The sequence below is a fragment of the Chenopodium album genome, chromosome 6 (genome assembly GCF_948465745.1).
Source record: "Chenopodium album chromosome 6, dcCheAlbu1.1, whole genome shotgun sequence".
NCBI classification, from domain to species: Eukaryota; Viridiplantae; Streptophyta; class Magnoliopsida; order Caryophyllales; family Amaranthaceae; genus Chenopodium; species Chenopodium album.
This window is the reverse complement of record NC_137839.1, coordinates 77,755,399-77,768,130: the sequence shown is the minus strand read 5'-3', so window position 1 is coordinate 77,768,130 and position 12,732 is coordinate 77,755,399. Positions and strand designations below refer to the sequence as shown.

General features: G+C 33.3%; 2 protein-coding genes and 1 pseudogene across 3 annotated transcripts; all 3 read right to left on the bottom strand.

The window, feature by feature from the left end:
• Positions 1-877: 877 nt before the first annotated feature.
• On the bottom strand, positions 878-5,679 carry LOC145635411 (peroxidase 29-like). Its single transcript, XM_081686687.1, has 3 exons — positions 5,564-5,679; positions 2,321-2,666; positions 878-1,417 (listed from the first exon to the last, which is right to left on the bottom strand). Exons 1-3 carry the CDS (start codon positions 5,639-5,641, stop codon positions 1,017-1,019), a joined length of 825 nt encoding a protein of 274 aa, XP_081542813.1. The 5' UTR covers positions 5,642-5,679; the 3' UTR covers positions 878-1,016.
• Positions 5,680-7,698: 2,019 nt separating this feature from the next.
• Positions 7,699-9,129, bottom strand: LOC145637338 (uncharacterized). Its single transcript, XM_081688796.1, has 3 exons — positions 8,922-9,129; positions 8,132-8,152; positions 7,699-8,027 (listed from the first exon to the last, which is right to left on the bottom strand). The coding sequence occupies exons 1-3, from the start codon at positions 9,127-9,129 to the stop codon at positions 7,699-7,701; spliced, it is 558 nt and encodes a 185-aa protein (XP_081544922.1).
• On the bottom strand, positions 7,924-12,498 carry LOC145635410 (pentatricopeptide repeat-containing protein At4g04370 pseudogene; annotated as a pseudogene). Its single transcript, XR_014113841.1, has 5 exons — positions 9,968-12,498; positions 9,796-9,854; positions 9,614-9,691; positions 8,132-8,152; positions 7,924-8,027 (listed from the first exon to the last, which is right to left on the bottom strand). The product of XR_014113841.1 is annotated as a pentatricopeptide repeat-containing protein At4g04370 pseudogene (transcript).
• Positions 12,499-12,732: the final 234 nt, after the last annotated feature.

Genomic DNA, 12,732 nt, shown 5'->3' with positions numbered 1-12,732 from the left:
AGGGACCTTGGTAAACATTTCGGCAATTTTAATATCCGGGCGAAAAAAAAGTCAAAAAATTATCTCCTTCGACCATACAACAAATATATACTATATTTAACTCTTAAATTTGAGGATGATGCTCCTTTAATTTCTTTTGATGGCCTGGACCGACTTGGTCTCCCTAGATAAAATGCTTTGATCAACAATAATAAGGTGGTCTAAATTGCATTTAACATGATTTGAAATCAGGTCGGGAACAATTTGGATTGAATTTAGGTCTGGTCAATAACAAGTCGTGTTGATTTTGAGTCGGGTTAGTAACATATCGGGTTGAATTTTTGGGTCTGGTTAGTAATAGGTCAGGTAAAATTCGGGTCGGGTCAATAACAAGTCGGTTTGAATTTGGATCAGGTCAATAACAAGTCGGGTTGATTTCGGGTCGGGTTTGTAACAGGTTGGGTTAAATTTGGGTTGGGTTTGGAACGGATCGGGTTGAATTTGGGGCAGGTTAGTTACAAGTCGGGTTAAATTCGGGTTTTGGCGGGTTAAAATGGGTTTGGGTCAATTTCGGTTCAAGTTGGGTTCGGTTCAGGTCAATAATTTACCGGTTACATTCGGGTCGGGTCATCTCCAGGTCAGTTCATGTTCGGGTTTGTGTTTCACATACTCGGGTTGGTTTCGGGTCGGGTTTGGGTCACCATTTTTCAGGTTCAGATGGGTTGTTTAATAATCAGGTTTGAGTCGGTATTTCAGGTCGGGTCAACTTTTGACAGCTCTAATTGAGCAATGACCTTGCCAACTTAAGTAGCTAAGATCTACAATATAATATCGATCGTAATATGTTTAATAAGTAAAAATCAAGCGAAGTAATTAAACAAAGCACAGGAAGATAAACAGCATTATAGTAAGTGGTAAAAAAAAGGTCCAAATACTATAAAGACAATTCTAATTCATATGAAACTCATATACATATATAATATAAACATATATGAGACATGAAAATGTTTAAAATACGACAATTATTAATAATAATGTCATCGATTTACTTGATCACATTGTAACCTAACTTCACCCATGTTCCCAGTAAGAACATTAGCCGAAGAAAGCTTAACAAAAGCAGAAGAAAAAGCTTGGAAAAACAACTCTTGATCATCAGCAAATTGATTGACAATATTAATGGTGCGAGGATCCCTTGAAATAGTGGAGTCGATGCTAAACAAGCCTTTGCCCATAATAATATCCCTATAATATTGGTTATCAAATATAGTTGGTGTTATATCATTTGGTATTGCTGTTAAGTTTGTCAAAGGAATTTTAGTAGGGCAACCAAATTTTAATGCAAGTTGAAAATTGGGATCCATTTCATCTCTTGGATTTGGCTTGTACAGTCTGTCCACAATGTTTATGCAATGCCCTGCTCCTAGTGTATGTCCACCTACAAAGATGAAACAAATTTTTTTATGACGGCATAACATGTAATAATATATAAGACAATGCAGAACTAACACCAATCAACAAATTAATTTTTCATGTTGGATGTCAACTACTCGTAGCTTGGTTATATATGTTACTAGGGGATGATCCAAAACATATGATTAGTTTCCGTCTATATTATTTATCTTTTGTGGTTTAGGTGTTTCATTACACTAAACAAGATTTTAGTTCACAACTTCACAATCCACAATAAAAAAAATATTGACGAAATTTAGTATTTAGTATTACTACTATTACAATACGTGTCAACTATAGTAATGACATCCACGTACCAACAATCAATGTTATTTTCTTATTAAATTGACAACTATTAAAATTTTGGTGACACTTATTAGTTTTATATATATATATATATATATATATATATATATATATATATATATATATATATATATATATATATATATATATATATATATATATATATATTTATATTTCCACATTTGTATAGGCAATTAAGGACTTGTACCAATTATAATCCATTATTGTACGATAATTATATGAATGCACCGCTACTTGGTAAAGGCCAATATATTTCATGTTACATATTGTAAGGCTATAATTTGGAATGTACTACTACAATGCGTATCACATAAAAACTTCCAAATATTATTTTGCTCATAATTCCCTAAACTTCTAATTATGAATATTTAATGTATAAATAAATGTGTTGTTTATTGTGAGAATAACGTTGATGTTTATTTTGTTACGTTTTTGCATGCGTTATGTATTAAAGAGAGTTATACAATAAATATATACTCCGTACAATGGTTTTGCTGTATGTATATATAACTAATTAATTAATTAGCGTATGATTTTGTAAGAGTTAATAAGAAGAGATTACCTAGAATTGCCACAGACTCTCGGAGATTCATTCCTTTGCTCATGAAAATTTGAAGTAATTGATCGACGTCGATGCCAGTGGAAGGAAGATGAACATCAGCTTGTTGGGTGCTACAAGTCCTAGAGTCCTTTCTTCCAAGAGGAATTTGTATTGAAGGTCCACCCGAGAGCGCGACCGAGTCCCTTGCTGCTAGAGCAATTATGTCTGCACAAGAGACTTGCCTTGGACATGCGGCTTCCAAGACGAATTTTAGTTTACCAATTGCTTCAAATTTTCTGATCCCGAAGTTCTTGGAACATTTCATTTCCGAGTCTTTTGAATTCAGTAGAATTGATGCATCACATCCCTAAGCAGAATTCAAAGTTATTGAGTTATTCGTTTTAAAATTTTGGTTCAATCTAAACCAAATTATTATACTTTCTCCATATTTTCATTTGCAACGGATGCTTTTTACACTATGCACGTATTCTTTTATTTTGCCTATAATTGATGGTTTATTCATAAGAAACACATATGTGTAATATATCTTATTATACGTACGTACTTTCATCTAACATATTAATGTTCACCCAAAAAAAATAAATAAATAAATGTATACGACGGTTAAAATTTTAGTATATTAATTTATTGACAAGAGTGAAAATTAAAACGACTTAACGTAAAACCCACGAGAATAGCAGTGATATACTATAGCTAGAACTAAATTTGGTGGACTACTATTCGAGGAAAGATCACACAGTTAGGTCTTCATCAATCATGATTGATTGTGAAAGGTAATAATAAATGAATGAAAGTGGCGGTGTTAAATATGGCATGAAAATAGCGTGATAATGTAAAAACATAAAGCAATTTATCAAAAATGAGGTTAAAACTTGAAAGGAAAGGAAATCATTCATCTACTAACTTACGTAAATAAATGATATATAATGTCATAATTTATTATTAATAATTCACCGAAAGCGCATGATGAGTTATGAAATTATGTACATGAATGTATGGACGTAAAACAATCAGAAATCGGAGCTTTTAATTTGTTATTTTCGGACCACAAATTACAAATATATATTCTTCTGAATAATTGACCTTCTAATATTCTAATGCAGAAGCACGACCTTTAGTCAACAATCAACAATAAAATTAATGACCATAACGTATCATTTTTCACCCGCTTAGATAAATGTTTTTTTAATGTCAAGAAGGAATTAGAAATATGTAAAAGTTAAAATGATGTAACTATAAAGAACGAAAAATGTATCTTTTAATTTTGTTTATTTGAGTTTTTTTACACTAAATACAATAAGCCATCACTAACATACACTTAAATTGTTTTAAGGTAACCTTAAAAAAGTTATTATTTTAAGGTTGTGCACTAGAATTTACAAGGTGTTAATCTTCGTGTTTATGTTATTAATTTTAAATATATTAACATTGATTCATTGATGACATATAATATATGAAATGAAGTGTTATTTGAGTTGCCATCAAATGCATGGAAAACGAAGTAGTATTAGAAGTGTATGATGACATGTTTATTAAAAGTCAACCTATAAAATTAATTTTGTTTGCTACTCCATAGTTAGAGAGACATATCCTTTTCATAATAAATGAAAATTTTAGGTCTACCTAAGTGTAGATAAGATGTTTAATTTCATGTAATGTCTATTTCAGCCAATGGCAGGCCAAAAATAAAATAAATTATGGAGGTAACATTGTAATTACTTACGCTTCACCCACCCTAAAATTATTGAAAAAGTTTGAATTGCTATGATGTATAAATTATCTCAAATAATATAAGCTCCAATGTTCAGCTTCAGTTCAATTCAGTTCAGCTTCAATCGATTCAGTTTAGTTTAGTTCCTAATTTCCTTCTTTCATAAAATATTCAATTCAGTGCAGTGCAGTTGATCAGTTTAGTAAATCAGAACAGGCCCTGAGTGTGTAGCTAGATTGATATACTTAGTAGAGGCTAGCTAGTACACTACTAGGACAATTAGTTAACCCATAAAAGTTTAGTTACACGTCACTCTAACTCCATTAATTTTGAGCAACAAAGTACTTGCTAAGTTGCCATAAGCCCATAGCTCAATGCTTTCATTATTAATTCTATAGAGTACTTGAGACTGTAATTTTTCAGTTGTTAGTTGGCAATTCAATTCTAAAAGGAATTCCTTTTTTCAAGGGATAATAATAGGAGTGTGACGAAAGCAAGAACAACATGACAATAGAAAGGTTAAATTCTCTAGAAGAGAAAATGAAAAATTATATTCATAGTACAGTATATTTCTTAGCTTCTTTCAAAATTAGTTGTCACGTAGTCAGGAAAGATTACGTATTCTTAATTAACTACTCTTTTCACCCTGGTATGTGACATAATATTTACTGTAAAATGAGACGATAGATACATATATATAAAGTACTATGGATATAGACTTTTAAAAACAGAAATAAAGTAGGCGTATGTATAAAAAGAAATTGAAAATTATGTATACAATCCCGCGAAAAATAGACTAGTGCACCCAAACAAGATTCGCTTCTATGTTTTGGATATTGATCACCTTAAGAATTGAATCAAGTTGACATTCGTTTATAAGTATAGTTTGTACTTGTTTATTTGTAATAGTAGTTTGCATATATCATAATAACTGCAATAAATTAAATTTTAATAAAATCACCTATTACTAACAAAGTATACATTAAACCTGAGTTTTCAAAAAAAAAAAAAAAAAAAAACAAAGTATACATTAAAAGTACCCTTGTTTCTCAAACGGAAAACACTACATACCAATATTTGAATATATCACAAACAATGACAACTAAGTGAACTAACTATGAGTACGTACGTTGATATTATGAGCAATCAAAGTGTATTTTACTTTTCTTTTTTTTTTTTTTTAAAGGGTGGTTTTTACTAGTAAGAAAAATTATGACATTGGGGTGGTTAAAGTAGTGGATCAACTGAATTAATTTAAGCAATTAGATATCTAATGAAATCAACAACGAACCAATAAGATATTATTGAGCTAGTAGTACGCACTTCGTATATGATTTACAAGAATTACAACTAACCTAAAATTTCTATAACAATGACCTCTATAAGTTCCCGAGATTCCTAAACATTCCCGTTATATGCATTTTAAGTATATATCTATATATATCACGATGATTAATTTGGCATCACAATCGCAAATACAAAAAGATTATATATGAAATAAACTAATATAGAAGGGGTATATATGTAATTACCTGAACTTGGCAGTCATGAAACAATAAGCGAAGAAAGGCAGCAGGAGAAGAAACATCAGTTGCAAAGATGCTTAACATCTCTTTTCTAACAGTGTCTTCTAAAAATGGACATGAAGTTTCATAGTAGTTGTAATCTAACTGATTATAAGCTTCATTTTTTGTAGCACATAAACTAAGTATCACAATACTAAGATGTATTACTCTCCAACTTTCCATTTTCTCTCTGAAAATTATTTTCCAAGATCAATTGAAAGAGTTTGGTATGTTAGTTATGTATATATTATTATTATATATATAGGGTGTCAGTCCATTCATCTAGTGGTACGTTAAATTATTATGAAGCATATATTTATATTTTTTTTATTTTTTAAATTGATACATTATTAAATTTGTGCTCTATGTCACATTTTAGGGGAAGTAAATGCCTTTTATTCAATATTTTTGTGTTTTGTCATTTAAAAATTATCTTACCCCAAACAAGTCTAGAAAACTACAGTACTACTTTTTTTTTTACATGTTCTTTATTGTCTCGATGTTTCATGATTTTTTTTTTTAGGGTCAAAGTGTCAAGACTAGTCTAATGTAGTTGTTATTGTGATGAAAATTTGTCTAATTTATGCAATAATATTCAAATACCTAATTAATAATTAGTACATATATACATAACCATGAGACAGCAATAAAATTAAAAAATCATTTGACTATTATCTTTATCTAGCAAGGATTAGAATTACATAGTTGTAGACTTAAGCCTTATTCATATACTTCACTTATGGTTACAAACTTACAGTAAGATCGTAGTATAAATTAAAGGGTTTTTTTTTTTTTTCACCATATACCCTTAAAATTTCACTTGTTCATTGTTTTTTTAAAGTTTAAAAAAATCTACCCAAATACTACTTGTACCATTAACGCTACAAAATCGCTAACTTGCCAAACACATTTACTTCAAACGTTATTTCAAAACGCTAATCGTTACTTCAAACGTTACCGATGAACATGACCTTAAGCTACGAAGTATTAAAGTAGTTTTTCGTCCCATTGTCCTCTTCATATCTGTTATTCCTTTTCACTTACCACTTCATATCTGTTACTCCTTTGTATGTAGTATGTACTATACTTGGCTGCTAATTTGGGTTGTGTAGTAATTGACAATGCAAAGTTTGCAAAAGAATTTCTAGAGTTTTGGTATTCAAAAAAAGTTGAAATTTAGTGACCGACTCAAACAATTAGAGGTTGGTTTGCTATCAGAACTTCTGACAATATGCCTGCCAAAAACAGAGCAAAAACACCCACAAATTGAGCAAAATTGATTATGAATTGTATGTCAAAATTTATTGTTGTTAATTTGGTCTTTCCTCTTTTCAACCAATATGCCTCAATACTATGCACATTTCACCAATTATAACTGGTTAGTCGTTGGTTTAACTGATAAAGGATTTGTTGTGCATTTATTTTCCTTCTTTCTTTTTCACATGACATTCAACTTTGTCTTTTACAGTTGAAGAAGTCATGTTTTAAAACTTAAAAGTACAAGTTCTAATACAAGTTCATGAAAAAGATAGGAAATACAGTATATTGGTGATTTAATCTAGGTAAAGACTTACTTCCGTGAAAAGGATAATTTGTTTCGATCAGATCGATGTGATAGATCACGAAGGCAAGAACACGAAAGTTACTGGCTGTAGTGTAAAGGAGCCAAGTTTTTGTGAATTGATTTGTTTCTACTGCATTACTTAATCCCCGAGTTTTAAGATTAAACAACGGGCAATAAGCTTAGTGGTAGAACGCGTCCTTGATAATTATGTACTTACGAATGTCCTTTTATGGAATTGTGGGCTCTGTAATTATAAATGACAATGTTTAATAACTTGCCCCATTCTGTATATGCAACCAATTGAAAAATGACCAAGCAGCAATTTCTTGGTTGGATGATAATAAGATTTCTACTCAACCAGCTCATTTTCCAGCATACACATCCCATCAATGTTTCATATGTACTAGTATTATTATTAAGAATTACTGTAAACAAAATTTAGTAAATTAGCTAAAGCCTAGATGTTTGTCCAATAATAAAACTGTGCTCTGCACTATCAACTAGGAAAGCAATCAAGGACTTACAAACTTGAAGCTAATCATTTCTTTTCTCGAGCTCTTCTAGCAACGGTTTCATTCCATCCTTTCTGGCGTGCTCTTTGCTCCCACATTGCGGTTATCTTTCTCTGTGCTTCTAAGGCTTCCTCGGCTCTTTCTCTTGCCTCTTCGCAAGTTTCCATGCCTGAGTTGCACTTATCTGCCTCTTTCTGATACTGAGACGCGAACTTCTTAGCTTCTAGCAACCCCATATCAGATCTTCGCTGGTTTTCTGAGGCTTCGGCCTCTTTTTGTCTCAGCTCGTCTGCCACAAGATCTGCAAAGTGCTTCTCCATTTCTTCACTAACCTCAGGATCATGCTTCATACAATCTGAAAGAGTAAAAACATCCAGAAGAATATCAGCATATCATCATATAATTTCACCCCTTGGCTTGAAGTACATCATGAATTTCATAACTTTAAAAAACCCTAACCTGTAAATGATCTGTTCAGTCCTGTAACAAAAGCAAACAGATGAATCTGGTTAGAGAGTCGCGAGTTACAAGTGAGTCACAGATAAATCAGTTTTCTTGAGAAATGTATTATTAAGCTTAACTAATACTCCTATTAGGGTTATAATGTAGTATAATTTAGAGCAAATTTTAGGTAAATGGTGGCTTGCCATATTCTAGAATATTAAGTATGCTTTAGGTCATTATTGAAACAAGATGCATTTTATTACTAGTATATAGAAAATAAAAGTATTCCATTTATAAAACAGTGTGTATATTGTATGGGTTTTTGGACAATTTCTTTCATACACAGGAGTGCCAGTCCAAGAAGCCTGTTGCCTGTTGGTGCAGAGAGCCAAATTGTGTGGAAATAAAAAATTTATATAGAAAATTAGAAAGCTATGATAATGATTAACATATAGTGATTAACATTAAATCCAAAAATATGCAACATTCATGATCATCAAGGTTACACCATATTAATTACTAGAGTAATTAATGGAGGCCAAGATAATTAACTAAAAATAATACGGAACTTAATGTTTATATAAAGCACCTAGTGTAGATCCTATCCTAGACATTAATTTTTTGTCCGAATGAGCTACAAGGGCAACATTGACACAATTTAAGTCACAAATTTACCTACACATTCTAACTCCTAACCGTCTAATCGATCATGATTTGTAGAAACTAATGCAATGCAAACCAATTAATTAGGGTTATAAGAATGATTAAATTACCTCAAGGAATCCGTCAAAAAAAAAAAAAATACCTTGAGGAAGAGATAGAAAAGGGTAAGAGGAAGAACAATCACAAAGGCAAGGAGAGCAAGAAGAGGAAGAGTGAGAAAATGCGGCAAGGCCTTGCCAATAAAGTGGGGGACCCACAATGTAACCAACAACACACATCCCAAGAATTCCAGTTGCCATTTTCACCACTCTTGGGCTGAATATCCCATTTCCTCTCTTTAGATGTACCATTTTCTAACCAATCATAATGCTGCTGCTTCCTCTTCTTCTAATGATGGTACTGGTAAATTTCGGATTTTAATCACAAAAAAGTTATTTTTTGGATTTGTTATAGAATTAATGCGGTTATTTTATTTTATTGATTTTATTTTTGTTTAGTTATGGGCATCAAATTTGAATTTATGGGAAATTACCTAGTCAAATGTATATGCTAACAAAATGCCTAATCTTGAGCCAAAATTTTATAATCTGTCTTAGTAAAATAAAAAGTACATCTTTTTTCTTTTTCTTGATGGTTTATGTTTGGTTCTAAGATTCTAACTAAAAATGATCAATGCCGGGTACAGCCGACCCGAAAATGTTGGCACAAGCCCGGTAAATTTGGGCCAAGTCAGATTAGTCACTAGAGACTTTTGATGCTATATCATACAATAGACAAGGAATAATACTTGAATACTCTTTTCATCATAAGCTTTTGGGATAGACGGATACTTACATCACAGAAGAGCAGTTCACATTTGTCTCCTCCCATTTACTCACGCCACTCCAGCATACGCCTAGAGCAATGGCTGGTCTGCATCAGTGTAGAAAGGATGCATTTAATAACCCATCATACTCATATCCAGCCACCAGAATCAGTCAAAATGAATGGTTTTTATTTGAAACAAAGACACATACCAGCTCATGTGTACCAATTAATGGTCAAAAAATCGGTTACAGAAAAAATGCGATCACACCTGCATATGTGCATAAACTATCAATATGTCAACATGTAAAGTGAATGAAATTGTAGAACAAAGATACATGCCATATTATATTTGTAGCAATTACTGATCAAAGAATCACTTACACAATAAAATCGTCCCCTGAATATATGCATAAGTTAACCATCCATATGTTCAATCAGTGTACTTTGATAGGATATTGGTCCCAGAATTTCAGTTCCCAGTAGAGGGCCTCCGGCCTTATAACCTTGGCTTTGGTATGCAGGTCTGACAGCAGCTGGAAAATGATTCTACAAGCTGTAAATTGCTGAATAATCACACTCTTGTCCTCAAATTAATCATCAAAAGTAAATTGGTTATAGGACCTTGTTCACCCAAATAAAACATTAGTTTCATAAATATTGTCATTCAAACTACTGTTACTCAGGTTGAACCTCAGTTCATCCATTTGATAACCCAATATTTCCAGGACCCAAAACATTTCTTCATTGAGAGGATGATCACTCTGACCATTAAAAAATGAGGTAATTTCCCCTTGTTGCTGAATATAACTCCAACCTGGGAGCTTTTTCAGTCCAAGAGCCTTCATTTGAGTCCATGCATCATTCACCCCCTCCCATCTCTTCATAGAAGCATAACTATGAGCCAGCTGCACATAATTCTCAGCACAAGCAGGTTTCAGCATCATGATATCTTTTGCGACAATATCACCAAGTATAGCATCACCCTTTATCCGACATGCATCAAGAAGTATGCCCAAAACATCAGCCGTGGGATTGGAAAACATTGTCTTTATGAAATTGTATGCCTCTCCAAGCCTTCCAGCTCGACAGAGCAGATCAACAATGCAAGCACGGTGCTCCAGTTCTGGTTTAATTCCAAACTCATGTATCATTGCATTGAATATCCTTAGACCTTCAGAAACCAGTCCATTGTGGCTGCAAGAGAAGAGAACAGAAAGAAAGATGACATGATTTGGTTGAAACCCCAAGTGTAGAAAATCCAAAAAAAGCTTTAAAGCCATCTCCCCTTTTCCATGACTGCCATATCCAGTGATAATTGTGCTCCAGGAGACAATATCATGCTTCGGCATCTGATTAAAACACTTGTGAGCTGTTTTAAGGTCACCACATTTTGAATACATGTCAACTAAAGCTGTACCAACCATTATGCTCGGCTGAGAAAAGCTTCTGGTGAGAAAATTGTGGATCCACTTCCCTTGTTGCAGAGCCCCTGTGGAAGCACAGGCTTGGAGTAGGGAAATAATGGTTATAGAGTCAGGTTGTTGGAGCATTGATCTCATCTCATTAAGCAAGCACAATGCCTTCCACAGATCACCATTTTGTGCATATGCTGCAACAATTGCGTTCCATGAAACTATGTCTCTCTCACTCATATTGTCAAAAATGGCATAACTTTGCCTTAGAAGACCACACTTTGCATACATAGTGATCAGTGAGTTTTGAACAGGAATATCTAGAGTCATTCTTTGACGTAGTAGGTACGCGTGTACTGAAGTCCCAAGTCGTAGTGAACTAATTTTTGCACACGCAGCAAGAACTGTAGCTATTGTTGATGTAGAAGGAGTACAACAAGAATCCAGCAATTGACTAAAGACCATCAATGCATTGTATGCACTATCATTCTGTACAAATGCAGATATCACAGAAGTCCAAAGAATCACATCCTTCTCTAAAACCCTTTCAAATACTCTAAACGCACTGCAGAAATTTCCACATTTCGAGTACAGGACCACGAGTGAAGTCGCTAAATGTGCATCCACATGCAATCCACATGTTACAATCTGTCCATGAATCAGTCTTCCCAAATCAACATCAGTTTGCAAAGACTCGGAGGCACTCAAAAGAGTCCCGAATGTCTGCTGGTCAGGGCCGATACCTTCACTCCTCATTCTTTTAAACAGCTTCAATATCTCCTTAAAGTTCCCTGCTTGAGCATAACCCGAAACCAATGAATTCCACGAAACAATATCCCTCTTAAACATCACTTCAAATAAGTCCCTAGCAGCTTTAATTCTCCCACATTTTCCATACAAATTCAACATACAGTTAGCCAAATTAAGATCAGAACACAAACCAAACTGAACTACACTAGCATGTAAACACTCCAACAAAGAAATATCACTAACCCCAGATAGAATATTCAACATGGTAACAGAACTAGGTGAAATTCCCTCATATCTCATCATATTATACAAATGAACCCCCCTATAAACATCCCCAGAACGCGTGTAACACCCAATTATAGCAGTCCAAGGAACTACATTTCTGTCAGGCATTAAATCAAACACATTATGTGCATTCTTGACCCGACCAAATTTCGCATAAAAATTGATCAAAGAAGAAGAAATATAGGAATCTGAAGAATACCCATGAATGATAACACGTTGATGTAACAAAATGCCAAGTGAAAACTTGTTGAGAAAAGTGCAAGCTTTAAAAAGACAGGGGAAAGTGTGAGCATCTGAGGGAGTGTGGGAGTTGAGCATTGAAGAGAAGGTGGTGAGTACATCACGGTGAGAACCCGATGAAGAAAGGCGGTTAATCGTTGAATTGAAGGATTTTGTTGCGGTGGAGGACGGCGGCAGTGGTGGTGATTGCGGCGGCGGTCTTATGTGAGCTTTGAGCCTGCTCATTGGCCTAGGATAGTGAAGAATGATCGTTTTTAGTTACGGTAGTTAAAATTTAAAATGTAGTTAAACGTAAGGAAAAATTGATTTTTGCTACCTATCAAAACTTTTATTGAATTTTGCTACCTAACCACCAAAATAAAATAAAAGTTTTGATAGGTAGCAAAATTTAAAAAAAGGGCATATGTTAGGTAGCAAAATAAAATAAAAGTTTTGATAGGTAGCAAAATTCAATTTGAT